Below are 27317 nucleotides of genomic sequence, written 5' to 3'. Positions count from 1 at the left end.
ATAATATCCCCATTATTTATTTTTATTTTGTTTTTTTCTCTTTCCATTTCTTGCCAAAACCCTAATTTTCACCCTTGCAACTCGTTAAGAAATTTCTCCCCCAACTTAAACCACCCCCCTTTGAAAAAAATAAAATAAAAATTAGATCTTTCTCATTTGCTTGTAATTATGTTTGATTTAGGTCGAATTTTCTGAAATTAAGATTCATTCCTCCATGGAAGCTCTGTTTTTTTCTTCTTTAGTTTAGCTTCTTCTATTGATCTGTGTTTATTTTTTTCCTCCAAAATATTAAAAATCTCATCTTTCGTGTTTTATTGTGTCACTCAGTACTTCTGAATCTTGAACTTCAAGAAGAAGCTTTCAAGAAACCAATCTTGAATCTTTCGTGATCATAATAAAGATTCCAAAGGGAGGATCTCTACCTACTGATTTGTCGGAATCTCTCTCCCAACAGAATCACTTGATCTTATGTCCGGATGGAAGAGAGAGAAGGAACCAATATCATCAACAACCATAACATCACTAGCAGCAGTTTCGGCTTGAAGCAACATCATGAAGCTGCTGCTGCTTCTTCTGATGGTGGTGGTTACTCAATGGACCCACCACCACGACCCGATAACCCTAACCCGTTTTTGGGCCCACCCACCACTGTCTCCTCCGCCGCCACCTCCTCCCTTGCAGGAGGAACCGTTGCTGATAATGCGGCTCCTCAGTTTAGCTTAACAATGCCGGCGGAGAACGCTTCCTCTGAGCAGCTGAAAAAGAGGAGAGGTAGGCCGAGAAAGTATAATCCCGATGGGACTCTCGCCGTGACTCTTTCCCCGATGCCAATCTCGTCCTCCGTTCCGTTGACGTCGGAGTTCCCTCCAAGGAAACGAGGAAGAGGCAGAGGACGTGGCAAGTCTAATCGATGGCTCAAGAAGTCTCAAATGTTCCAATTCGATAGAAGTCCTGGTACGTATTATGTTCTCTTTGGAACCTTCGATTGTTGTCCGTTAATAAAATTACATGTGTTTAGCAGTTTTGTTAGTTATGCCGACTCATCTGGATCTATGCGGCTTCGACTTGTACGATGTTGGTAACTTTTGTGTCAGAAGTCATAAAGGCTACGTCTTTAGTGGAACTAGATTACGATATGCATATCACAACATTTCCCAATATCTTGAGGATTAGTAGAAAGATGCCATGGTCTTGTGTTTGTTTTCTAGATCAAAAAGTACATACTTGTGTTAGTTTAATTATGTGTCTGCCAGTTTAAGTCTTTAGTGATTTGTTGTCTCCCAGCTTTGATATTGACATCTCCCTGGATTCAGTTGATACCAATATCGCAGGTGCAGGAACTGCAGATTTCGTTGGTGCCAACTTTACACCTCATGTGCTGACAGTCAATGCCGGAGAGGTATGTTTTCTTTCTGAATATTCATTGGTGATGTGGTTGTATACGCCGGAGAGGTATGATTAAGCTGATCTCTTGACATTTGGATTTGTGCAGGATGTGACAATGAAGATAATGACATTCTCTCAGCAAGGATCTCGTGCTATCTGTATCCTTTCAGCTAATGGTCCTATCTCTAATGTTACGCTTCGTCAGTCTATGACATCCGGTGGTACTCTAACTTATGAGGTACAAATGCTCTTTTCTTCTCTCGTCTTGTATAAATAAAGAATGCACCTCTCTGTATTTGGTTTCCTTCTCTGTATTTGGTTTCCTTGAAACGTTTTTGGGTTTGTGATCAGGGTCGTTTTGAGATTCTCTCTTTGACGGGTTCGTTTATGCAAAATGACTCTGGAGGAACTCGAAGTAGAGCTGGTGGCATGAGTGTTTGTCTCGCAGGACCAGATGGTCGTGTCTTTGGTGGAGGACTCGCTGGTCTCTTTCTTGCTGCTGGTCCTGTCCAGGTTAGTTCATATCTCCACCGACCTTGTGTGGTCTCGGAACATGAGTAATGTATTGACATCGGTTTACTACAACAGGTAATGGTAGGGACATTTGTAGCGGGTCAAGAGCAGTCACAGCTGGAGCTAGCAAAAGAAAGACGGCAAAGATTCGGAGCTCAACCATCTTCAATCTCCTTTAACATCACAGCAGAAGAAAGGAAAGCGAGGTTCGAGAGACTTAACAATTCCGTTGCTCTTCCTGCACCAACTACTTCATACACGCATGCAAACACAACGAATGCGGTTCACAGTTACTACACAAACTCGGTTAACCACGTCAAGGATCCTTTCAGTTCCATCCCAGTAGGGGGAGCAGGAGGAGATGGAGGAGAAGAGGAAGGCGAGGAAGACGAAGAAGATGACGATGAGTTAGAAGGTGATGAGGAAGAATTCGGAGGCGATAGCCAATCTGACAACGAGATACCGAGCTGATCTGATGATCCTAAACGGTTTCTTTTTCACGGATTTGTTAGGGTGATGGATGATGGAGTTTTCAGATTTTGGTTGATTGTTTTTAACACAGAATGTTTAGATACTGCTATCTTTAGGTTCTCTCTCCCTCTACTTGTGATTGTTGTAGTATCCCCATGTTAGAAAAAACAAGATTTACGATTGCAAAACTCTCTTTCAAGAAAAGTTATTATCACTTTGCTTCCTCCAGTTTTACTTTTTTCTTCAAATAGATATGCTTTTGACTCAATAAGTTATCACATTGAAAATACATTCTGGTTAAGTTAACGATATCGGTTTAAATACATTCTGTGTTAATTGATGATTAGTGATTTAGTGCGGTAACTTCCCACCAACTCATGTTTCTTTTTTCTCTCACCCCCATTAACTCCCCATGTTTTTTTTTACTCCCATGTTTGTTTTTTCTTGTTTCATTCTCTACATATATTGCAAGAATGTTAGATCTATAAGAAGGAACTTGAAAGAAGTTTCTGAAGAGAAAAAGACTCAAAACAGTAATCGAAAAGGGCATTTACATGGTGACAAGTGGTTGATGTTTCTTTGTGATTTCTTTCTCAAATTCTTCTTCGGATGGATGAATTCATTCTTGACAAACCAAAGCAAAAGATAAGGTATAAAAATTTTTGATTTAAGCGTTTGTTTATTGTTTATATAGCTTACATTGGTATTCGAACGAGGCTTTGAATTTGGTTCGGACGTGTTTGTTTTGATAATGGATGTTGTCGCTTTTAAGAAAGTTGAAAGCCATATTTGATCAAATATGTATAGCCTTAGTTTTCTTATTCTTTAGAATATGATAAATGACTTTTCAAATTGACTCCACAACTAAGTATGTTATACCAAAAGTATAGTTAAGAGTCTTAAAACGTGAGTTAAAGTTTCAATTACTGAAATTATCAAAATTAAATGAATATAAAACTGATGTAGCATATACGGTAAAGATAGTACTATGTAAATATTATAAACAGACAAGAGTTAGAAGACGTTCCCACATGTGTCCATTCAAATGTTGGAAATACTTATTTATTCGAGATTCAAGTTAATAAGTATGATTTTGATGCATTATATCAAATTTTTACAGTCTCGGAGATTATAGAAGAAAGAAAGGTAAATGTATGTACTCCTTCCGTTTCATAATATAGAATGTTTAGAGAAGTTTTTTTGTTTCATAATATAGGATGTTTTCAAGTTTCTATGTAACTTTTAGATTAGTTTAATACTTTATATTATGCAGTCTTGTTTGTGATTGGTTAAACTTTTTTAAAGTGTTCATTTATTAATTTGTGTGTTTTACTCAAAACATCTAATATTTTGAAACGGAGGGAGTATTATATTTTATGATTTGTTATGTTTTTTAAATACAATATATTAACCATTATGTGTTTAGACAAATTCGAACGATGTCAATTGTGGAACCAAACGCAAAAAACGGGACGAACGTCAAAAACCAATTGATGATCAACGGAAGAAACCAAGAATTGAGGATTGAAATTAATTTTTCATTTTAAAATGTATGCATAAAATAGGTTTTCCTTCTCTTATTTAAATTTGGTTTTAAGTTTTAACTCATCTTTAGGATAAGTTTTATTTTTATTATACCAAATAAACATAAGTGATACAAACTTTTGGATTTCATGATTATTTGGTAAATAATTAATTAAATAACATATTATTCAATAATGAATATGTAATCATTAAAACTGACACGTGTTACGATCTGGTGAGTTTTTAACTTTGATATTTAATCGTTAAAATTAACATGTGTCATGATTCGGTGAGTTACTAATTTTTAGAACCAAACTTTGTATAATAAGATAACTTGTGATAATTATCTTTTGTGAAATATCCAAACTTTTGGTGTTATCTTCTAAAAAAACTTAGGAAATTATAATATAAACAGTCAAAAAGATAACTTTGGATTCACAGATTAAAAACTACCAATTGGAAAAGGGATAAAAACGTAATTTTTAAGAGTATTTTGACTGGTAGAGAGCTAACAGAGAAATTTACTTTTTTACAGAGATGCTCCTTTGGCTCTTCTTCTATAAAGTTAGCTTTAACTCTCATTGCATGGCCTCATCGACTCTTCAGTCTTCTTCACTACGCTTCAATCACTTTTAAAGAAGATTCACATCTCTCCAATGTCTTATCAGAGTAGTCCGACGAAGATATCCGGAGATTTCGCTGATGACGTCGAATGGTGTGACGAAAACTGGCCGGAACTAGAGTTCCGGTCACCGGAGGACGAAGCTTGTTACGCCGTTGAGGTTGCGGAGATGTGCGACGCTCTCTTGATTAGCTTCAACGGGTTCACTTGTGACTACGACGAGTTTTACCCGTCGGACGATTTCAAGAGCTCCGACGAGGTTCAAGAGTTTGAAGAGAGGTTTCGAGCTTGTTCTGTTCAGATGCAAGACACTGAGTGTCCCACTGTCACTGATGGAACCAAGGTCTGCGCCACGTTCCCTTCCGTCACCGGCGACGTCAAGTTCTACGACGCCATCGTCGTCACGGTGAGTCTTGAAATTAGTAGTCCCGGTGTTTAAATGTTTTTGAAAGAATCTTGATCCGGTTTATTCTTTGTGCGTAGGTTGAGAGAACGAAGCATGAACGTGACGAGGAAGGGAGCGAAGTGTGTGGGTGCAGTTTCAAAGTTTTCTGGAAACAAGGTCCTTGGGCTAACCAAGTCACATCTGCAAAAGTTGGAGACATTTGTCTTAGAGCGGATGATAACAGAATGAATCCTATAGTGGTTTCGTTCTTGAAAGAAGCTAGAAGGAAGCTTACTGGAGAAGCATGTATCCAAGGTACTAATACTTAAAATTAACATCTTTCTTTTGTCTTGTAATTAAAAAAGTTTACATGTAACGATTAATTGAAAATGTGTGAAACAGGGGAGGAGACAGAGTGGCAAAAGATATTGAAGAAGGTCAGTTCTGCTATTGAGAAGAACTTAAGCTTGTCTCTTTCAGAGAATCATGGTTAAAGGAGTACTATGTTGTGGTTTTATTGCGTTTAGAATAGTAGAGAACTCTATGAATCCTATTGAGGTAGTTTCTTAGTTAAGAAAAGGATGATAAATCTTGTTTATGTAATCAATCTTTGTTCTGAAACTCTAGTATATCTCTGTTGGTTATAATTTGTAGTTCAAGTTGTTTTTTTTTTTTTTTTTTGGCACTCTTTCGATAGTGACGTCTTGAGGATCATCAATGTTAACATGTAAAAAAACAAAAAATGGGTCAAAAGATTGCAGAACAAGAAACCAGTCAAAGTCTTTTCTGACGGTACCAAAATGACAAGTTCGTTCGTAACTTTGATTTGACGTAAGAGACCCATTGAGAGAGACTTCCACATATGAATCATTTGATGGATATGCTTCGTTTTTTAATTGAGGTGTTTAATCCAGAATTTAGTTAAATTTTTAAACAACTTGTATTTGGTTTGTGAATAATATAGTAAAAATCAGATCTAGTATGGAACCAGTCTGATACGATTCCAGTTATGGTTTTTACACAATTGTAAATAGGTCGGGAAAAGATATCTGGAATAGGAAAACAATGAAGCAAGGAAACAGAACACCAAAACTTGTAACAAATGTTATTGTCTGATGGAAACCACAAATCATTTTAAAAAGAGCAAGAGTTAGAGAGAAAAGATTCATTCTTTGGCAGCTACAACGCCTTTCACATATCTCCCATCATGGATTCAATCTTTGAAAGGTTTCTATGAATTCAAGGAAGTTTTATTGAACATTAACCAGTTCGACTTCAAACGACAGCCAAGCGTTAGGAGGAATCTGAGGAGCAGAACCTTTCGTACCATACCTGTAAGCCAGAAAATAATGTTTTCATCCCATTATATGTTCAAACATAACATCACAATCACAAAGGAAAAGAAAAAGAAGATAAATTCAAAATGATTTACCCCATTGATGGAGGAATTGTAAGCCTTCTTTTGTCACCAACACGCATGCCTGTGAAATTCAAAAAAACATGTGATCAAAACGACATGATTTTACAGTTGAACAGAGTGAAGAAAACAAGTAAGAAATTAGGTTACCATTAACGCCAACATCCCATCCCTTAATGACTTGTCCAACACCTGCGTGTTACAACAAACACATTAGCATCAAGTACCAGTCACACAACCAATTTCCAAAGCTCTTATTTTTGAATCCAGTTATAAACACAAACCTAGACGGAACTTAAAAGGTGATTTTCCAATGTTGGAATCGAAAATCTTCCCATTCTTTTGAAGCTTTCCAATATAGCGGACAAAAACCTGCACTCAGAGACAATAGAATGAGCTCCAAAAAAATTTGAACACACACAAAGACAATAGGGTAGACTTCACCACTAATTAGTGGTTTGGGTGCTCTTAGGGGCATTAGTTTGTTCACTTCCCTATCTAATGTGGATAGGGGTTATAGTTTGCTCACTTCATATCCGATGCCAATTCTCTAAATACCCACATTCTTATCACACTACCATGTTGTTGCATAATCTATATATGACATTGCAGCAATCATCTAATATCATGTATGCAAATGTCTGACTATAAGTGTGCATACCTGTTTTCCAGGATCAGCTCTCTTTCCGTTTGGCTTGCCCATGCTCAACTCTTCAATTTTGAGCCCATTTGGGTGTGTCCGTACTTGAGAAGACTTGGAGTCCACTTGGGTTTGCTTCTCAGCACTACTAGAAATGGTGTTATTCTCCGTAGTAGCTTCCTGACTTGAGTTCTTTTTCTTCTTCTTGTTTTTCTTCTCAGCAGATTTAGTTGGGGTCTGGGAGCTTTCACCCCTGCAATAATACCATAAGGAGCACAGAAATTTGTTAGTCGAGAAAAGGTTTGAAAGAATCGTTGTAGATATATAAAGCCTTCTTTACGTGTATCCTAATCATTTAAATATCTACTTACTGAGAAACTTGGCTTGTTTCCTGCTTTTTGAGCACATTTCCAGTCTGAACTTGTTCATCAGCCTCTGAGGCATTTTCCTCTTTCTTCTTTTCTTTCTGATTTTTCTTCTTTTTGCTCTTGTTTCCACTGAAATAGATTTTGAAACAATTTCATATCCCCACCATATTTTTTCTAATAAAAAATATGTTCACAATATCTTTAGAGTGAGCAGAGATCAAAGAGAAAAGTACCTTTCTAGTCCACCATCTTGCTCAGGAGCCTTGGCCTTCCTTTTCTTGTTGCTACCTTGTTCTTCATTATCTAAGTCCATCTTCTCACCCGACTTATTCTCTGGTTCAGATGCTTCTCCTTTGGGAATAGGTAAACCGTCTTCATCCTCATCTTCGCTTTCCAGAACTGGAACATGGGCACTCTCAACGGGGACGATTTGTTTCTTTGCATTCTCAGCTTCGCTAGCTTGACTCTTCTTGGTTCGTTTTGTCTTACTATCTTTGGCAGGTTTCTCTTCATCTTCAATCTCCTCAATTACAACTAGCAAAGAAATTATTAAGAGTTATATCAACAGAAAAAGTACATATCATATGTCAATATGACTATTAAACACAAATGTAGAAGCGGATCTGCACCCTGGAGCCACCCAGTTCAAGTTTACAGATATACGATTGAAAAGCTAAATCATCTTTTTGAAACCTTGTAGCAATAAGACAAGAGGGACGATTCAAGCAAAAAAGAAGCTAAACGAGAAGTACTAAGATACTATTCATATCTGATAAGCATCTCTGTAAGAAAAAGTACCTCCACTCTTTGGGGCAGAAGCATTCCGATACATTTCAAGACTGGTATCAAGGAAGTCTTCAAATTTATCCAACTGATCCTCTTCACTATCATATTCACATGAATAGTCCGACTCAGATTCACCGATTTCAACACCATCTCTACTATAGTCGCAATGAAAACTTTAAGAAAGAATGGGAAAATAATTTAAAACAAGAAAGAATCATTTTGCAAAGGAAGCTAGAAACAATTAAAAAAAAGGATACGAACCATCATCTTCATCCTCCTCATAATCATCTTGATCCTCATCCTCATCATAATACTCCAAGAATCCAGACAGGTAAATACTTCTGTCACCAGTCACAGAGAACTCGATAGGCTCATCATCATCGTCAAACTCGAGATTCAGAGGGCAGCATTCAATCTTGTTTGGCAACAGTGAGCACAAGAAAACAGGAGCCTTGTCTCCTATGGAACACTGAATCACACTCTTCTCTTTGGCAAAACCAGAACCTAGTGTTGCCTGAATAATAACAATAGCAAAAAACATACATATCAACAACACTTTCCGACTCTCACAACTAAGTCTACACAAAGATACAAAATTAGTTCCAACTTTAACGATTTAAAAGGAACAAGGAACAAGATTATAGTACCTGTGTGACGTGAATCTTTCCTTGTTCGTTTTTGGGATTGTAAGGTTGAGGTTTCCCAGGTTTCACTTCAAGTCCTGCATATATGTTAAGAGCACATAATCAGAACCCAAGAACCGTATTGTAAGCGAAAATCTCAAAATCAAATCAAAGAACACATTGAGAAGAGAGAAACTAACTAACCCCAGAAACCCATTTCAGCTAGACGACGATGAACTCCTAGGAATCGAAGCGGCAACTTTTGTTATGAGGAAGACTTAAACCCTAATCGAAGGTTTTGTGCAGGCGAGCCTTTATAATATCAGAGAGATTTAATTTAAGCGGTTTCCAGATATTTCGACGCTTTTACCCAAACGCGCTATCATCTTTGGGCCTTCACAAACCTTAAAGATCCATTCAAGCCCATCATTGGTCTCAAAAAGATACTTTATTTTTTTGGACAAAACGATAAATATTGAAAAATACTATAATTTTGGGTTTATTTAACACTTCCACTATTAAATAATTTTAAGTCCAATTTAGAGATTCGGTAACATGATAGAAACTTTATAGTTAAATCCGCATATTGGCTCCTTATTCGCAATAAGGCACTCCGACAAGACATGGAGAAGTTTTTCACTCGTATATGGAAAGTGGTGGCTTAACACACCAGGTGGTTGTCGGGACAGAGTGACATTTTTGATAGAGATGGGACATGAGGTTACTCGAGCACATTCAGCTCTTTTGGGAGATCCGAATCCAGCTGGTAGGGAAGAACGACTGATTAAGTGGAAACCACCTGGGGAGGGTTGGGTAAAGCTGAACACGGATGGGGCGTCTCGTGGGAACTCGGGGTTAGTTGCGGCGGGCGGGATTGTACGGGATCACGACGGCAACTGGTGTGTGGGATTCTTGTTGAACATCGGTATATGTTCAGCACCATTAGCAGAGTTATGGGGGCGTATTATGGGTTGTATGTGGCTTGGGAAAGACGGTATAGGCGGGTGGAACTGGAGATAGACTTCGAGATAGTGGTAGGTTTTTTAACGACATGGATCAATGATTCACAAATTTTGTCCTTCCTAGTACATTTGTGGTATGGCTTGATGTCGCGTGACTGGATAGTACGCATTTCTCACGTGTATAGGGAAGCGAACCGTTTGGCGGATAGTTTGGCTAACTATGTTTTCACATTGCCTCCGGGTTTTCACTTGTTTGAGTCCAGAGTTGATGTGGTTACTTCTGTGCTTTTCGATGATGTTCGCAGGATTGCGCTCCCACGTTTGTTGCGAGTGTAGTTTGTTGTTTCATTTTGTTTTTTGTTTAATAAATTCAGGGGTGTAACCCCTTTTTCCGACCAAAAAAAACATGAAAGAAACTATAAAGTAATAATAATAATTTTCAATTTTACATTTTACAACAAGACTTTTTTTGAAAGAATTCAATTTCTTAACCAAAACGCAACAAACAACCCTATCAAAACAATCGAGACCTAATGACACTAGAATGACATGATGCTTATCTTGTCAAAATCTGAAGGGGTAGTGTGCAAACGGGTACGAGTGTCCTTTTTCTTCTGCGTTTTGTTGTATTCTTTAACCAAGTTAGGTCAAGTGTTTGTATCAAAGGTATTTTGGNTTTTTTTTTTTTTTTTTTTTTTTTTTTTTTTTTTTTTTTGTTAAAGGGTATTCAAGACCAAGTATTTCTTGGGAAGCAGCTAATTGTTATGATCTCCGTCTTCCTCGTAGTTGAACGGTAACGGTACAGTTTTGAACGCTCTGTATCTCCCAACGTTGTTCAAATGCTCATTCTCCAGCCTAATCAAAAACAAAAACAAAATTTAATTTTAATTGTGTGTAGATGTAGATCCACCGAAAACACGTTTTCTCAGTGTTTGAAGCTTACCTGAAGAAGCTCCAGATACCTCTGCGTATGATCTCAAGGCAAGCCAGAAGGGCCACCATAGTTTCTCTATGCAAGAAAGAGAATTTCAGATTCAATACTGTTTGCAGCCACACTAGCCTCAACAAAACATTCAGGACCTGCCAAGTACATGAAGCTACACTCTTCACAATAATGTTAAGAGAGAAAAGACAAAAACAGAGGATATTGTTGTTAGCTCTCACCATTGCAGCGTAGTACACGGTTTTGTGAGGAACAAGAAGCTTGTCTCTCAAGAAACTGTTTTTACATCCTCTTTGAAGCAATCCCCAGTCAACTACAATGTCCCAATAAGTTCCGTAAAACGTTGCAACTCCCGAGAATACCCAAGCTGTGATGTTCCATGTGGTTCCTCTGTTTAGAGTGTAAGCTGTTCTGAGACAAGCTGCGATGATGGTTAAGAGATACTTGATGGCATTGTACCCATGACACAGATCTTTTTCTTCTATTATTCTTCGAATGCACTGAAGAAGTCGTAACCAGTAAGGTATGACGGCAACGATGAAGTAGAATGTTGTGAATCCAATGTTTGATGTGCACGTGTTTCGTCTTCTGTGTCTGAAATCTCCAAATCCATAGTAACACATGTAGAACTCTAGACTCCTCAGAGCTTGTACCTGCATTGATTATTTAAATCAGAAGTCCTCAATCAAAATAAGTATGGAACGAGTTTTGGAGTATTTAATCTTCTCAGACCTGGCTTGTTAGCTGATCTGCCAAGAAAAAGTCCGGAAGATTCACCTGCAAGAATGGTAACATTTTATTTAATGTGATTTGGTTCAAATGAGTATCAGAAGTTGTTGTTGGTACCGTGTAAAATGGTGCAGCGATGCAGCGGAACAGGACTGCGAGGAAGAAGTATCGGCTGGACCGATACAAAATGTTTAAGGGGCAGAGAACAATGGCGATCACTAGCTGTAATGTGCAGAGGAACAGATCTCAATCAAACGCAAATTAAGGATTAAGTTGTGAATTGTAATGAGAGAGAGAGATAGAGAAGGAACTTACGACGAGGAGAAAGAGGGGAACAAGTTCGGTGACTGTTCTGTAGTCTTTTGTTTCAGCATCCATTTCCATGTCAAGGTTTACTAAGACAGCACACAAAGAAAGTGTACCAAGACCAAAGCTGAGAAGTAGAACATGTCTGTAACCAAGTTCAGTTCCTTGTTTGAATCCAAAGATGAAGGAGTAATTCACACGGTATCGCCTCCAGAAGTAAATATTAGCAGCGTACATGATCATGTGCAAAACTACAAACCCAAAGAACCTGCAAATGAAATGTATATATATATATATCTTCTCAAGAATGTTACAGAGGAAGTGTTTGGTTTGTATATGGTCGTTTCACTGACCTATAAAGAGGGAACATTGTTTCCATATAAGTTCTTTGTCCCAGTGTTCCCATGATATTACGGGCATGGATGATCAAACCAAGAGCTACTATGAGAGATACACCACAGCCAAAAAAGAAGCCTAGAAAAAACAACACAAAACAGAAAACAGAACAAAATGATGAACTAGTCTTGACAATACATGTCAAAGATTTGATATTGTAGTGTTTCTATGTATACCGGTGGAAAACGTTATAAGATGACGTTCTTTGTTTATTTTTGGTCTTAAGAGGCTCATCCCTTGCCTCCGGTTTGAATTGGAGAAGTGTTCAATGAAAATAGACTCAACTTTAAGCAAATGTTGATGAACCTGCACATCGTCAAAGCTCAAGTTGCATTTTTTGTAGATAGAAGAAGAATAAGTTGTATTATAAAAAAACTTAAATATGCTTACTTCATCGGAGCTACTGAGGTAAGACCTATCCACCATTTCCATATACAGTTTCGCAGCATTTCGTTTGGCTATCTAAAGAGGAGAACATATCAACCATTATATTAAACTTGGGTAAATGTCACTAAAAAAAAAGCTTGTCAAAATAATGTTAAGTACCTTATCATACTTCTTCATGATCTTGGAAACAGCAGAAGCGTTCAAGAAGCTGTAATTTTTAAGATGTCGAAGCTTCTGATAGAACTCAATGAACGCTATCTGAAGTCGCTTCTCGACTTCCTTGAGATTCTCTCTTGTGAATTTGAGCTCGTCCTGCTTACGGACCTTGAGGATGGTTTTTATTGCGGACAGAGGAGTAATTTCTCGAGTCTTGTTCATCCTGATGCGCTCAAGAATACTCTCTTTCGATGTGTCATCATCGTTCCTCATTAGATCAGCTAACGCTACTCCTGATTAATCAAAACATTAAGATTTATAAAAAAATTAATCTCCACAAAGCAAAAAAACTGAAATTAAAACAGGAAGTGAGAATTGAAACTCACTTACTGTGTTCTCTAGACTTGGAAGATGATCCAACCTCAGAAGCTAAGCCATTGATGTCTACTGAAACTGAATCAAAGACAGAAGGTTTCTTTACATCCATAACTTTGTGTCTGAAAGCAATCAAAGCATCCATCTGTTTGTTCAAAGCCAGAGCCTCATTCCTCGCTGTCTCCACTTTCAGCCTGTAAAAGTTATTCACCTTGTTGAATTCTCGATCTAGGGTTCTAAAGAAGGTAACCTCAAAGTCTCCACCTGCTTCCCCGGCCTTCAAAAACGTAGTCTCGTAGGTCGTCGTCGTCGTCGTCTCGAGCTCTTCTTCGTCCCGTATCACAGTGTTGACGACAATGTCGTGATTCTCAAAGACCGAGGTGTCGCGGTTGTACCGTCTGGTTAGGTTGCGTGCGAAGGAAGGAGTGTTCTGGCTATTGGAATCTGAATTCTTCCTGGAAGCTTGGATGTCTTGAAGAATGGTTTTGAGGTGTGCGTAATCTATGTAAGCTTCTTGCCATTCTGGGATCATTTGAGACACAAACTCCTTTCCAAATCTCATTCTTCGTTTTCTCTTCTTCACAATTTTCAGAACCTTTTTTGTTTATTCAATTTGTCTCTTAGATGTCGAAGTGTGTACAGTGAGAGTCTCAATTTAAGAATCTTTTCTGTCTTTGGAACAAAAATGGAAAAAAGGATACTCGAGTTTTTGACTTTTGGGGTTTGAGTGATGCTGAAAGGTTTGTTTTAGAGAGGTAGACCAGGTCTTAAGTCTTAACTTAGCCAACAAATTACATGAATTTGTTTTCCTCCACAATTAAACAATCAAAAGTCAAAACTCCCAAAAAATATTAACTATGATTTTATTTTGGTCTTGTTACATCATTACAAATGATATCAATTGATCTGATCTAACTAACTGTTAACACATAGATCCACAAAAGATAGCTCCATATGCACCATATTTAATTATTTATGATAGGATAATATATTCTCAGGCCTCAGCGACACACTCAAGTTTACAAAACATTATATTTGATATGTTTTAGACCAATAATTCACACTAAAAAAAATGCATTGTATGAAAAAAGAAAAGAAAGACATACATGATGTATTAGTTAGGTGTATAGGTTGTAAATTTTATAGAAAATTATGAAAAAAAAGAAAAGAAAAAGAAACAGATAACGTTTAACTAACCATGCACGTTTCATTACTCATTAGTTCAGTAATTTTCCATTACCAATAAAAATGTTGCTATAACTAGAAGTTTGATTATAGTTCCATTAAAAAAATAAGGCCTGTTCTGTATTTCGATTAGGACTCTCGATATTTTTAGAATCAACCCTGCATGTGACATGTCAATGAGCTTACTAAATATGTTAGTCAAATGTCAATGTGCTAATTAAATACATGTATATATATGACATATCAACGTCCACTTGAGAATATAGAAACGAAGCTGTATAAGATTTAGTTTTGGTCAATGAATGAATGGGGTGTTTAAGCGCGTAAAATTATATACTCGTAACTCGTAACCTTATCTCTTTTAGGAGATTCTCTGGTTTGTCATCACCTGAAAATTAAGCGATGTGTAATATCTTCTACATTAGTTGACAAAAAAAAAAAGGAATCTCATCATGTATATTGTCGTCTATTATTGTGCATCCGTTCAGAAGCGAGTCCAATTTACTTATCTTATACGTAGGTAAATAAATGAGTATATTTATATCTAAAAAGATCACCAATCCATATTTGATTCGGGAAGGGATCATAGAACTTTATTTTAATGAATGGAATGCATGTCGGTTGTCAAAAAAATAAGAACAAGTACACACAAATAAAAAGAAGTTTAATAACTAGTGACCGACTTTTGAATATTTTTGATTAAAAAAAATTCTTAAAAAAGAGTTATGAGCGAATTAAAAGGTTTTAAAAACTTGTTTTCTAGCTAGCTTGGTTGACTTTTTCAACCGATTGGACATAGTTTTAATATTTAAACGGGGATTATGTGCATAACGTATAGATTTACAAACAGTTGGTTTAGTAGCAATTATTCAAATAATATATACCTGTGCTACTAGGAGTAGAAACTAGTAACTACATGTCCTACATTAACTAGCAGAATCTATAATTCGTTCACAGACAGCACAGTAAGAGTTTTTGTGAGTGACCATTTCTTCTTTCTTCCTTTTTTTTATTTGTAAGCAAGAAGTCCTAAAATATCAAAGTTTCAGAATGTTCTGAAATCAAATGTCAAGTTACTGTGTTGGCCTTAAATCAGTACTATGCATATATACATATGTAAAAAAATTAATATAATCACCTACTACTCGTTATGGAGGCACTACTGTTGTAGGGGTTTCAGCCTCAAGTTACTACTTGGATTAATGAAGGTACGTATGAAGTAGTTACTACTCAAAAAGAAAATAAAACTATGTATTATCACGAAACAACTCATCGATGGTCGTTACCCAATAAGGCAATAACAATGAACAAAACTTGATCTGATATCACAAATTCGACATCTACACATGTGCCGTTGTTGACCTTGGAAACTACGTGCCGTCTCGATTGACTAGCACGAACTATAATTCCGCTCACAAATGCACTCATCAAATATGTTATTCTTGGATAACTTAGTCGAACATTTACGAATCAATTCTCAAATCATAAAAAAGTCCAGCCCATCAAAAACAATCTTATAATATTATGTTTACTAAAAGCAATTTCGCATTTAGGGCGCAAGAGAAGTGTTAAGGTAAGAAAGAAGATGAACTAAATATATACAAATTGAAAATTTAGAATGTATTGAAATAAAAAATGGTAAACTATTGTAGTAGCCCTAAACCATTAGATGCTTGTGTACGTATGTGTTTATATGAGGATCAATAAAGTATGGTAAATTCGTAATATAGTAAACATTTCCATTTTTCCTAGTTTATTCTCCTTAATGACTAAATGTAAAGTTTCCATTTTTGCTAGTTAATCATTCTTTAGTGACCAAATGTAAAACCTAAAAATTTAATAGATGAGTTGTATTTGAAAATAGATATACAGTATATAGGTATAGTTAGCAACTATACGTATGTAAAAAAGAAGAAGAAAACACGAGTAAAAAAAATAAATAAATCGTGGCCTTTTAAGAGAAACAAAATGGAATCAGCAGATCTCATAAAATTTATGGCAATCCCCACCGGTGTATTAGTCATCATCATCATGTTAGGTTGTAGTATATGGTTTTTGCTGTCGCGCTGATCGATCAAAACTTTATGCCTAGTTTTGGAGACCTCCAAAATTGAAGCTATTTTTTCAAGTCATTTTTTTTTGTCTGTTATGATGAAATTGTATTAAGAAATGCAATGCTGCAATATTCATCAATAAATTAAGTTTTTTTTTTTCTGGTTGGTTGGTTCATTACATTTTACGTTTATATATATGATTACTCGTACCCGTTTACGAAGAACGATATCGGCAAAAATTCGAAAACTACGCATGCGGTGTTGACCTCTTTGGAGGTAACAACACGAATGGGTAGTATGGTAACTTAACATATGACGCGTGGTTGTCTACGCGCCGTCTCGATCGCTTAGATCACAATTCATTCACACACACGGACGGCGTTAATGGCTCCGAAAGAAGAAAACAAATGATTAAAAAAATCGATTTCGTGCTCCCTTAATTATTTCCGGAGGGGAGATAATTAATTAATTAAAACTTGGTTTAAAGACTTTAATTATATATAACTAACCTTTTTTGTTTAATTTTTTTTTGTTACTATTCTTCACTGTTGTTGATTTCTTGTGAATCTTCTTCTTCTGAGCGACGAGCTCGCTTAACGAACAAGACGAACAAGGAAGATCTTCAGATCATTTGCTATTTTTCTGGTGACTCGGTGTTTCAAGGTACCTTAGTTTCTCTTTTGTTCTTTGTTCGTTTTTGGATCTATTCTCTCGTCGTGATGAAGATGAATCTTGTGAATAATCTGACGGTGAAGCATACGTAATGCTTTTTTGGGAGCTGAATCTGAGTTGTATTCACATTATTTTCTGGATTTTGATTCCTGATTTGTGCAATTAGATGGAATGTTTCACAAAAGTTACCTTTATTAGATTGAGTTTAAATCTATTAAGATCGATGATTTTGATTTTGATTGAGTTACTTTTCCAGATTTCAGTGTTTTCGATCCTGAAGAAGAGGAGATCTATTGCGCTTTAGTTCAGTGGGAGGATTTTGCATGGTTACTGAAGAATACACATTTTTGTTTGAAGGAATGGTGATAGTAGTGGCTTATCATCACCTATAGAGAGGCTCTGTTCTTCTTTGTTCTGGGTATCTTAAGGGGGGTTAGCCATGGCTTTTGGTTCTCCTAGGAATTCTATATTCGCCGCTGGATTCCCTCGGAGGGTGTCTACTACTGCCATTGCCATAGGCGGATTGGCTTCGTTTTTTGTTTTCGGATTGTTGCTTCGTCTTTCGTATCCAAACGGTTCTTCAGTCGGTGGCGTGTTTTATGGATTTGGGACTCCTGAACAGGTTGAAGTTCCTTTGATTTTGAGCAACCATACTGTAAAAGGCCTTCAGAAGAGTAGCGACATCAATGCGTTTGATAGCAATCCGACTCCTGATTCTAGCTCAGGCTCACCAGGTGACGTTAGCAAAAACTTGCCACCTCCAGATTTCGATAGTGGTAGGCAGGTGGAGAAACAACCTTTGACACAAGAAAAAGAGGAAAAGGTTTCTTTGGATACAACTGAGAAGATTAATGTTCCGTCAGATGAAGGTGAAGCCAATGACACCAAGGCTGAAGAAACTCCAAGTTCATCATCAGCTCCTCCACATGATGATGACTCCTCTGAAACTGCGTCTTCAGAACCTGGTACTGTTCTCTTTAAACACTCTAGATCCAATTTACGTAGCATTTCGCCTATTTGGAACATCTTGATTTATGGTAGCTTAATTTGATATAAACAAAGAAACGGGTAAGGGAATGTTATACATTGAGTTTTGCATTTCTATGGCAAAAGGCTTGTGTTTGTGACAGTACTAAAGAAGTTCAGCGGCTTAACTCTTAGCTATAGGCTAGTGTATCTATTCTAGCCAAGGACTGAATGTAGCAGATTAAGAGTTTTTCAGTTGGTTAGGGAGCAGATAGTGAGTTCTGGGCTCTGAAAAGGTGGTCTGAGCATATTGTTCTAGGATTTGAACTTTATAGGCTTTCTTAGGGCATTTGGTTGAGAGTTCTCTATGTTTTGGTGAATTGGAGTAAGAAATGTGGTTTCATAGCTTTGTTCTTGTCAGTTTTCCTTGCTTCTCAGGATTCTAGCTGTTCCACGTTTTATATAACTATTATGAGTTTATGGCTTACTCAATTCTTTGATTGTTTGTAGAGTGTGATTTGTATCAAGGTAGTTGGTTTTATGACCCTGGGGGACCTCTGTACACAAACAACTCTTGCCCTGTCCTGACGCAGATGCAGAACTGCCAGGGCAATGGAAGACCTGACAAGGGATATGAGAATTGGAGATGGAAACCGTCTCAGTGTGACCTTCCTCGGTTTGATGCCAGGAAATTTCTTGAATTAATGAGTCACAAGACACTAGCCTTTATAGGAGATTCAGTAGCTCGAAATCAGATGGAGTCCATGTTGTGCCTTCTTTGGCAGGCAAGTAATTCAAATATTGGTGAAAAAACCAGTATAAAAGATCTATTGTGTTACTTTATTCAGCTTCATGAACGTGTATATTATATAAACGTACGTAGGTTGCTGTTTTCAGGTTGAAACACCAGTCAATCGAGGGAGCCGAAAGATGCAGAGGTGGTATTTTAAGAAATCATCAGTAATGATTGCCCGTATATGGTCATCTTGGCTGGTCCATCAGTTCAACGAAAAATTCGATTATGCTCCTGAAGGTGTCACAAAACTAAAGCTGGATCTTCCTGATGAGCGCATAATGGAAGCTATCCCGAAATTCGACGTGGTTGTCCTGTCATCAGGGCACTGGTTTGCAAAGCAGTCTGTCTACATATTGAAAGACGAGATTGTGGGAGGCCAATTATGGTGGCCAGACAAATCAAAACCAATGAAAGTCAATAACGTGGATGCATTCGGAATATCAGTTGAAACAATCCTTAAGTCCATGGCTACACACCCGAACTACAGCGGTTTGACCATTGTGAGAACATTCTCACCTGATCACTACGAGGGTGGTGCTTGGAACACAGGTGGTTCATGCACCGGGAAAGAAGAACCCATCGTTTCGGGGAAACTAGTGAAAAACGGATTCACAGAGATAATGCACGAGAAGCAGGCGACGGGATATAACCAAGCCGTGGATACAGTCGCAGATAACTTGAAGCCAAAATTAAAGCTGATGGATATTACAGAGGCATTTGGATATCGCCACGATGGTCATCCTGGTCCGTACAGGAACCCTGACCCGAACAAGATCACTAAAAGGGGACCAGATGGACGGCCTCCGCCTCAGGACTGCTTGCACTGGTGCATGCCAGGTCCGGTCGATACATGGAACGAAATGGTATTGGAACTGATAAGGAGAGACTTGGAAGGCATGAAAAGGAAAAGCTCATCAACTTGACTTGGTTTGAAAAGTCAAGGCTGAGAGAGCAAAATACTACACTACATGACTTATATACACTATGAATCTGATTCTTGATTACTACTGATAAACCGAATATTATAAAACTCACTTGTAGATTTGTTTGCCAGCCAGGGTGAGTTAGGATTAGGATTGTTTCAGATCATATATGTTCCACTATACTTCTTGAGATTGAAAGTTATATTTTTTTTTTACTTAAATGGAGTTTGGAGTTATGAGTTGAGGTTATTATATTCATACTAGTCGAAATGTTATAACTTATGTAAAATTGAGGGGTTGATTTGCAAAAACAGTTTGGTCTGTAATAGTCGTCTATCTCTCTACCACTCTCTCACCCAAGAGCTTTGATTCAACTTCAGAGTGAAAATGGCGTCGTACACGCTATCGTTTATCCCATTGACGCTCTCTAATCCTCGGATCTTTGTTTCCAGACAAAACGGATCTTTCTCCTCTTCGTCTTCTTCTTCTTCTTCTTCTTCTCCGATTCCGCTTACTTCTTCTCTGTTAGGTAAGAAGCTTCTGGTGACACAACCGTCGCGACGCAGCTTCGTCTCCAAGCACAGGTGCTTGACCTCGGCCAGCACAGTCTTAAACGTCCCAACTGCGTGAGTTTTTGATTTGGCATACATCTTTATATTTTTCTGGGTTTTTTTCTTTACCACGGAAATTGGAAGCTTAGGGTTGTAAGGTTGAATTTTTTTTCAGGCAACCGGAGAATGGTTCTTCAGATAAGATCCCAAAGTGAGTTCACACGAAACTACGTATCCACAATTCTAGGTTTGAATTGTTTTGATGGGAGGTTTATCTGTTTCGTTTTTAGATGGTCAGCGAGAGCTATAAAATCACTTGCAATGGGGGAATTGGAGGCTAGGAAGCTCAAGTATCCAAGCACAGGGACTGAAGCCATTCTCATGGGTATCTTAGTCGAAGGTTTGTGATTCCTGAGACTTGTATTTGCTTCAGCTTTTTGGTTACTGCGTCGTCTAGTTCAGATTCTGGTTTCTGGGTGATATATATATATATATATGTTTTGTCATTGTTCAAAGCTTGGATTTCGTTTCGAGGAGTTAGTTGTTTACAGTAATAGGCTCTGGGAAGATTGCTTTAGCCTAAGTGTGTGCTTCAAGTCATCTGAGCTTACTTAATCTAACATATGTATAAGCGAGGGTTTCAATGATTGGGTGTTCCTATGGGAAATGTTTTTGCTTCTCTTATTCATTAACAACGTTATTCTGTTTATTCAGTTGTGGAATGACTTATATTGCTTGTTAGAGGAGAATTTTTATTGTCAAAAGTGAAAACAGGAAACTGAAAGTCTTACATTTTGTTTTAAGAGAACTGTATAAGATAATGCTGGTAAAGATTTCTCTGTCTCACTTTGTGCTTCAGTTCACCTGCTTAACTGATTCTGAGCTTTTAAGTTTTGGCTCTGTTTGTTCCTATAAAAACAAAATCCATGTGGGATGAGATTTTGCTACTATCTTTTTGTAACTTAACCACAAAGAAAAAACTGAAACGTTATGTTCAGTACTTCAGTTGTGGAATGCGTATCTGTTTCTTGTTGAAAAACAAGCAAGGGGAATTGAATTGGGTAGAGTCATCAGAAATAGACCTTTACATTCCACAGCTCTTAGTTCTGTTATTCAAAAGGCAGTTATGGTGACATTCTGTGATTTACTGACGTTTATTAACCTTGTTATAGTCTCTTTTTCTCATTTCAGGCACTAGCACAGTTGCTAAGTTCCTCAGGGGGAATGGAGTCACACTTTTTAAGGTGCGAGATGAGACGATAAGCCTGCTAGGTAAATCAGACATGTACTTTTTCAGCCCAGAGCATCCTCCTCTAACTGAGCCAGCTCAAAAGGCCATTGCCTGGGCCATTGATGAGAAGAATAAATCTGGTGTGCATAAACAACACCTTCTTAATATTTGTCTGATCCTCGTTGTTTCCTATCCATTATATTGTATATCTAACTGAAACTGTTTGTTCATTAGCTGTGGATGGTGAACTAACCACGGCATACTTGCTTCTGGGGATTTGGTCTCAAAAGGATTCAGCAGCCCGCCAGATTTTGGAGAAGCTCGGGTTCAACGAAGATAAAGCCAAAGAAGTTGAGAAATCGGTAAGTTTTGAAAACCCTTGAATCCAACAGGATAGAAAAGCTTTCTCAAAGTCACAACTATTCGAGCGTTTTGTTGGCTGCAGATGAATGAAGATGTCGATTTGAGCTTCAAGAAACAAGGTCAATAGTGATGAGGTTTATATCAATCAGCAAAGCTTCTGTAACTGTATATGGAGTAGCAAAAGCAACTCTTTGATTAAAGATTCGGCAAAAGACCACTCTCTAGAAGGAATCACTTTATCGAGCTAAGACATTTGCAGGGCTTCATTAGCATTCACTTTCAGTACTTGTTTGTTGTTAGTTTCGTTTAGCTTTTTTGTATTATCACAATATACAAACTCTGGAATAGTGCTTTGATTCTCGGATGGTTTTATGTCACTAAAAGGGATCAACATGCATAATTCCACATCTGTCGAGTGATGATTGACTCCTTGTTTTCTTTCTATTTATGCTGTGCATTCTGTTTTTTCTTGAGCTGGACTGAAATTATACTGAATTGATTAAAAAAAAAAAAGTTTGCAGTAGAAGTAAACTGTGATTTCAATGGTCAAAAAGTCGTTAATTTCCAATTGTTTGCGTAGATTCGAACAGAAGCCGACATGGTTCAGAATATCTACGCAAAGCACGCAGCTCCTCCATTATGTTGTCTTTGTTTAGAGGGTCTAAGCTTGTTCCCAGATAGATTGTCGCCGTCTTTAAACACTCGGAGTAGTATAGGATGAATCTCACCAATTCTTTCTCTTCTTCTCTTCCTTTGTAGTCTATTTAACTCAAACTTCTCCAGGCTTGAATCCAAGCATTCGGGATAAGAGCCCCTTTGAGTCCACGTAGCAGATGCGATAGCGGGTTCATAGGTTGATCTCTGTAAAACAACAACAATACGTTTTAATACATTAAAAGCATTGTAACTCACGTTAGTATTTTTTTATATATACAGTTAAGTCCATGGTGAGGGATATACGTACATATTCAATTGTAAGAGACTTTAGTTTCGGAGTATTTGCAAGAAAAGGTTTAAGTGAATCCATCCAGTCCGAGTCACATGGAGATATCTTACACTTTGTAAGCTGAGAGAATCTGATGTCGCTACAACACACAATCTGCATGCGAGGGTGAAAGAAAACAAAAAAAAATAAAATAAAGATAAGTAATATGCAACATGCCGACATTAATTAATGCGTTCATGTATCATGGTTTTTGTGGTTTTTAACCATAATATAAAGAGTTTTTTAGAGTCTTTTGATTTGTCTTCTAGAATGTTTTTGCGTCTTTACAGGTTTTCTAAGATTTTAGCATGGATGGAGCAAAGTAGAGCAATTTGGATCATTTTGGAGCATTAATCCCGAAGAAACGAACTTGGAGTCAGAACAAAGACGGAGTGTCGATCGACACTGTGTTTAGCCAACGAGAGAATCAGAGAGAATCAAGTTTTGGAAGTTTCACAAATTCAGCCAAAAATTTCCATATTTGCAACACAAGTCCCTGACGTGTTTTAGGACATATAAATAGTATTTTAAGGTTTTGCAAACCCTTAAGTTATTTTTTAGCAAGTTTTATTTTCCTGCAACCCTGTGAGATTTTGAGAGCTTTGGAGAGAGAGAAATCTGCTTTGTAGAAGAAGAATTCTTGAACTCCCTTTTATTCTTTTAATTTCAATTGCTTATTATTCAGAATTATGTTTTGTTCTTCATTAAACATGTCTGAGTAATTTGCTTGTTAGGTTTAGGGTTTTTCATAGGGTTTTTATGACTTATTAGATCTGTGATTTTTAGGGTTCTTAATCTTTTATGATCTTCATCCTTGGTTGTTCTTCACAATAATTCTTGATTGATCACCTAAAATTATTATCTTAGGGAAATAAATTGATATGAGAATATAATTGTTTTCCTGATTAAACCATTGATGAGCAAAATTACTTCTTGCAAAGAGATTTGATTTAGTGATTTTGTGAACAATCTAAACCTTATTTTTAAAGCTGATTTATTACCTAGAATTTTGTAAAGAGATTTGGATTTTCTGGTTTTAAATTTAGATAATTTTTGCAGTGAGAACTGATTTATTTTACAAAGGTGTTTAGAGTTCTAGATCTGTTATTAATTGCTTGAATCCTAATTATTTCTTGATTTAATAATTTGTAATTTCCTGAGAAATTCCCTAGTCTTAGCTTTTTGATCTTCTGAATTTACAACAGCTTTTATTTAATACTTTGCATTGTTATTTCAATTTTAAATTAATATGTTTAACATAATTAAAAAATTCTACAATTTATTGTGTAGACTTGAGTCTTTGTGGAATTCGACCCCTAAGTACTGCAGTGATCTCTTAATTTGAGAGAGTAACTCTAGGGATTAATTTGAGCTTATCAAATTTTGGCGCCGTTGCCGGGGACTCTTTGATCTACCATTAGATTTGAGTTTTTGATTTTGTCTAAATTTTTCTTTTTATTTTCAACTAACATGTTTTTGTTTTTCTTCTCTTTGGTGTTTCAGGTGCATACCTCCTAGACCTCACACAAGGAGCAATAAGACTGATCTTATTGTGAATCTTTCAAACCAAGAGTTGGGAAAACTTGAGCGTGAGAACAGAAAAGCAGCAAAATCCTTGAAGATGGTTAACACAGTCATTCTGATGCGTGATGAGGATGGTGCTTTGAGGGATAAAGAGGGACACTTGCGCAATGAGCAGGGCTGAAAGATTGATGCTGAGGGCAACATAATTGCTGAAGTTGTTGTTGGCGACGAGCAAGCTGCTGTTGTCGATGGTGTCGATCGACACCAACAAGGTATCGATCGACACCCCCTTCCTGCAGACGGACATGGAGCTGCAAACCACATTAACAATCCGGTTCGAAGACAGGAGAACAACCGAGACTTGATCAGGACCATTGCTGACTACAACCGGGCTGATCTTGTGTATGAGAACCGGTCTGCTATTGTTCCTCCTCCATTCAGAGGAATGATTTTGAGTTGAAACCTGCTTACTTTCAACTAGTTGGGCAGAGACCTTTCTCTAACCTGCCCAATGAGAAGCCTTTGGACCACATTGAGCATTTTGAGGATCTGGTGACTAGTATCAAGGCTAATGGAGTGACTGAGGACTACATCTTCTGCAAACTCTTCCCTTACTCACTTGTAGGAGAGGCATCTCAGTGGTTGAAACAGTTGCCAGCTGGATCATTGACAAATTGGCATGACGTCAAGGTGGCTTTCCTCAACTACTTCTATGATGATGCAATGTCAGATGAGTTGAGAGTCAAGCTGTCCTCCTTCAAACAAATACCAGATGAGGCTTTCAAGGCAGCTTGGGTGAGATTCAAAGCCTATCAGAGGGACTTTCCACACCATGGTTTTTCAAAGGTGCAGCTGTTGAGTATCTTTTTCAGAGGAATTGACTGGGAGTATCAGTTGGCTTTGGATGCTGCAAGCCATGGAAATTTCAAGACAAGATATCCTGAAGATGCTGAAGCTTTGATTGAGAATTTGGCTTCCAGTAATAGTACTAAGACAGCTGATGCTGAAAGGAAGAGATTGCATGGAGGATTTGATTCAAACCAGTTAGCTTCAGTCAATGCTAAGCTAGATTCAGTGCATAATCTTCTTGTGGGTAAGAAATCGGTTCACTTTGCTGATGAAATTGAGACATTTGAGCCACCACTTGAGAAAGAGAATGAAGAAGCATATGTCAACTTTGTCTATGGAAATCAGGGTCAGAGATTCGGTGATCAGCAAAGCAACAAGACTTACAGTGAAAACTCTTTGGGCTACACTCCTAAGCCTGATTTTCAGAAGCAGCAACAAGGGAACAACTTCACAAGGATTTATGGGAACTCTTCCTATCAGTCTCCACCTCCACAAACTCCTTCTGAGAGTAGAATGGAGGCCATGCTTGAGCAGCTTCTTCAGGGACAAGAGAATATGACAGTGACATTCAATGGAAAAATCGACAATGTTTACAATGAGCTTATTGGGAGGATTGATGCACTGAATGTTCATGTTAAAAAGCTGGAGAGTCGAGTGACACAAACTGCTGGGTCTGTTAAAAGGCAAGAGGGTTTTCTCCCTGGAACCTAAGATTTTGCAGTTTCGGGTTCTGTCTGAGAGGGGTGTCGACCGACACCCAGGAGGTGTCGATCGACACCATCATCTGAAGTCGAGAGTTTGGTCAATTTCTCCCCTTGTTCTGCAGAAAAAAATTTCATCACCACTTTCATCTCTCACTGATATGGCATTGCAAGCAAGTGACACAAACCCCAAACATGCTTGCAATGCCATATCAGTGAGAGATGAAAGTGGTGATGAAATTTTTTTTCTGCAGAACAAGGGGAGAAATTGACCAAACTCTCGACTTCAGATGGTGTCGATCGACACCCCTCTCAGACAGAACCCGAAACTGCAAAATCTTAGGTTCCAGCAGCTGTTGAGAGGGTGTACAAGCCTAAGATTCCTTTTCCTAAGCAAAGAAGGTCCAAGCAGGAGATTGAAGATGCTAGATGCAAGGCAATGATGGACAAGGTGATGATTGAGATACCTTTAGTTGATGCAGTCAAGTTTTCTCCTGGACTTAAGCGGTATGTGAAAAGAATGGTATCAAATGGTTTGAGCCCTGGGGAAGGAGCACTACTTACAAAAGATGTTAGTGCAATTCTGTTAAACCATCCTAGTCAAAGAAAGAAAGAGAAGAAGCAAGAGGTGGTTGTTTCTAAGAAAGTGAGTGCAATGATTCAGTGTAGGACTACAGAGAAATTACCAGATCCTGGGAGCTTTGTAATTGATTGCACTATCTCTGCAGAACGGTTTTCTCACTCACTTTGTGATCTAGGCTCTAGTATTAACTTGATGCTGCATTCTGTTGCTGTGAAACTTGGGATGACAGAATTCAAGCCAACTAGATTATCTCTTATCTTAGCTGATAGATCTCAGAGAATTCCTGAAGGTGTCTTAGAGGATATTCCAATTAAGGTTGGGAACTTCATGATTCCCACTAACTTTGTGGTGCTGAAGTATGATAAAGAGCCTAATGATCATCTCATCTTATAAAGATCTTTCTTGGCTACAGTTGGTGCAATCATAGATGTGCAGAAGGGACACATAACACTGAATGTGGAAGGTTTGAGTATGAATTTTGTGATGGACTCCACACTCCAGAGTCTACAGGTAAGGCCAAGGTACACATCTTCTGCACCTAATCTCCCTCCTATAATCAATAAGACCTTCAAAGATACAAAATTTTTTTTACAGTTAACCGAGCCACGAAATTATCGTAGAGCGCTTGTTTCTTCTGTTGATGATTTTGTAGGACATAAGAGAAGCATCCTTGGCAGACCTCACATCCTTGGAAGAACTCATACACCTAAAGCTTATACACCACCTTGGATGATGAGACATTCCTCTCGGCAGCATTCATTGCCACTTTCCGATCCACCGGATGCCTGAGCTTCAACACAGTCAAGCTATTGACTGAAAACAAGCGCTTGGTGGGAGGCAACCCACTGGTAGGAACTACTTGTCTTTCAATTTTTCTTTTAGGATTACTAACTTATTGATATTTGGTTTTGAGTTTTATTGTTTCAAAAAAAAAAAAAAAAAAAA

At 37.7% G+C, this 27317-nt stretch overlaps 6 protein-coding genes across 7 annotated transcripts; 4 read left to right on the top strand and 2 right to left on the bottom strand.

The window, feature by feature from the left end:
* Window positions 35–2594, top strand: LOC104722436 (AT-hook motif nuclear-localized protein 3). 2 transcript variants are annotated; one of them, XM_010440594.2, is made up of 5 exons: window positions 35–954; window positions 1332–1399; window positions 1493–1624; window positions 1738–1899; window positions 1975–2594. In XM_010440594.2, exons 1-5 carry the CDS (start codon window positions 477–479, stop codon window positions 2368–2370), a joined length of 1236 nt encoding a protein of 411 aa, XP_010438896.1. In that variant the 5' UTR covers window positions 35–476; the 3' UTR covers window positions 2371–2594. The 2 variants fall into 2 exon arrangements, with proteins under 2 accessions (XP_010438896.1, XP_010438895.1); XM_010440593.2 differs by having other exon boundaries at window positions 36–954; window positions 1314–1399.
* On the top strand, window positions 4441–5545 carry LOC104722435. The gene is made up of 3 exons (XM_010440592.2): window positions 4441–4922; window positions 5000–5216; window positions 5304–5545. The coding sequence occupies exons 1-3, from the start codon at window positions 4551–4553 to the stop codon at window positions 5393–5395; spliced, it is 681 nt and encodes a 226-aa protein (XP_010438894.1). The 5' UTR covers window positions 4441–4550; the 3' UTR covers window positions 5396–5545.
* Window positions 5863–9069, bottom strand: LOC104722434 (peptidyl-prolyl cis-trans isomerase FKBP53-like). The gene is made up of 11 exons (XM_010440590.2): window positions 8940–9069; window positions 8760–8833; window positions 8370–8626; window positions 8125–8264; window positions 7560–7860; window positions 7330–7455; window positions 6980–7211; window positions 6603–6690; window positions 6469–6510; window positions 6334–6382; window positions 5863–6233 (listed from the first exon to the last, which is right to left on the bottom strand). Exons 1-11 carry the CDS (start codon window positions 8950–8952, stop codon window positions 6152–6154), a joined length of 1404 nt encoding a protein of 467 aa, XP_010438892.1. The 5' UTR covers window positions 8953–9069; the 3' UTR covers window positions 5863–6151.
* Window positions 10453–13711, bottom strand: LOC104722433 (phosphate transporter PHO1 homolog 4). The gene is made up of 11 exons (XM_010440589.1): window positions 13005–13711; window positions 12618–12907; window positions 12462–12533; window positions 12248–12377; window positions 12029–12149; window positions 11685–11943; window positions 11487–11591; window positions 11373–11417; window positions 10862–11293; window positions 10641–10777; window positions 10453–10552 (listed from the first exon to the last, which is right to left on the bottom strand). The coding sequence occupies exons 1-11, from the start codon at window positions 13549–13551 to the stop codon at window positions 10453–10455; spliced, it is 2238 nt and encodes a 745-aa protein (XP_010438891.1). The 5' UTR covers window positions 13552–13711.
* On the top strand, window positions 16650–19800 carry LOC104722432 (protein trichome birefringence-like 18). The gene is made up of 4 exons (XM_010440588.2): window positions 16650–16891; window positions 17157–17865; window positions 18377–18651; window positions 18764–19800. Exons 2-4 carry the CDS (start codon window positions 17340–17342, stop codon window positions 19583–19585), a joined length of 1623 nt encoding a protein of 540 aa, XP_010438890.1. The 5' UTR covers window positions 16650–16891; window positions 17157–17339; the 3' UTR covers window positions 19586–19800.
* On the top strand, window positions 19916–22201 carry LOC104722431 (ATP-dependent Clp protease ATP-binding subunit CLPT1, chloroplastic). The gene is made up of 6 exons (XM_010440587.2): window positions 19916–20211; window positions 20312–20347; window positions 20427–20536; window positions 21328–21507; window positions 21602–21729; window positions 21813–22201. The coding sequence occupies exons 1-6, from the start codon at window positions 19973–19975 to the stop codon at window positions 21855–21857; spliced, it is 738 nt and encodes a 245-aa protein (XP_010438889.1). The 5' UTR covers window positions 19916–19972; the 3' UTR covers window positions 21858–22201.

This window comes from Camelina sativa, chromosome 11, assembly GCF_000633955.1.
Source record: "Camelina sativa cultivar DH55 chromosome 11, Cs, whole genome shotgun sequence".
NCBI lineage: Eukaryota > Viridiplantae > Streptophyta > Magnoliopsida > Brassicales > Brassicaceae > Camelina > Camelina sativa.
This window is presented reverse-complemented; position numbering and strand designations above follow the sequence as displayed.

Excerpts from the sequence above, each read along its gene's own strand:
- LOC104722436 (XM_010440593.2), top strand. The coding sequence starts at position 477 with ATGGAAGAGAGAGAAGGAACCAATATCATCAACAACCATAACATCACT. Across the intron at positions 955-1,313 it reads CCAATTCGATAGAAGTCCTG|TTGATACCAATATCGCAGGT; the intron begins GTACGTATTATG and ends CCCTGGATTCAG. Across the intron at positions 1,625-1,737 it reads GTGGTACTCTAACTTATGAG|GGTCGTTTTGAGATTCTCTC; the intron begins GTACAAATGCTC and ends GTTTGTGATCAG.
- LOC104722435 (XM_010440592.2), top strand. The coding sequence starts at position 4,551 with ATGTCTTATCAGAGTAGTCCGACGAAGATATCCGGAGATTTCGCTGAT. Across the intron at positions 4,923-4,999 it reads ACGACGCCATCGTCGTCACG|GTTGAGAGAACGAAGCATGA; the intron begins GTGAGTCTTGAA and ends CTTTGTGCGTAG. Across the intron at positions 5,217-5,303 it reads TGGAGAAGCATGTATCCAAG|GGGAGGAGACAGAGTGGCAA; the intron begins GTACTAATACTT and ends TGTGTGAAACAG.
- LOC104722434 (XM_010440590.2), bottom strand. Across the intron at positions 8,627-8,759 it reads GAAAGATTCACGTCACACAG|GCAACACTAGGTTCTGGTTT; the intron begins GTACTATAATCT and ends GTTATTATTCAG. Across the intron at positions 6,383-6,468 it reads ATGGGATGTTGGCGTTAATG|GCATGCGTGTTGGTGACAAA; the intron begins GTAACCTAATTT and ends TGAATTTCACAG.
- LOC104722433 (XM_010440589.1), bottom strand. The coding sequence starts at position 13,551 with ATGAGATTTGGAAAGGAGTTTGTGTCTCAAATGATCCCAGAATGGCAA. Across the intron at positions 11,944-12,028 it reads ACAATGTTCCCTCTTTATAG|GTTCTTTGGGTTTGTAGTTT; the intron begins GTCAGTGAAACG and ends TTTCATTTGCAG. Across the intron at positions 10,778-10,861 it reads CCGTGTACTACGCTGCAATG|GTCCTGAATGTTTTGTTGAG; the intron begins GTGAGAGCTAAC and ends TGTACTTGGCAG.
- LOC104722432 (XM_010440588.2), top strand. The coding sequence starts at position 17,340 with ATGGCTTTTGGTTCTCCTAGGAATTCTATATTCGCCGCTGGATTCCCT. Across the intron at positions 17,866-18,376 it reads AACTGCGTCTTCAGAACCTG|AGTGTGATTTGTATCAAGGT; the intron begins GTACTGTTCTCT and ends GATTGTTTGTAG. Across the intron at positions 18,652-18,763 it reads TGTTGTGCCTTCTTTGGCAG|GTTGAAACACCAGTCAATCG; the intron begins GCAAGTAATTCA and ends TGCTGTTTTCAG.
- LOC104722431 (XM_010440587.2), top strand. The coding sequence starts at position 19,973 with ATGGCGTCGTACACGCTATCGTTTATCCCATTGACGCTCTCTAATCCT. Across the intron at positions 20,212-20,311 it reads GTCTTAAACGTCCCAACTGC|GCAACCGGAGAATGGTTCTT; the intron begins GTGAGTTTTTGA and ends ATTTTTTTTCAG. Across the intron at positions 21,730-21,812 it reads CCAAAGAAGTTGAGAAATCG|ATGAATGAAGATGTCGATTT; the intron begins GTAAGTTTTGAA and ends TGTTGGCTGCAG.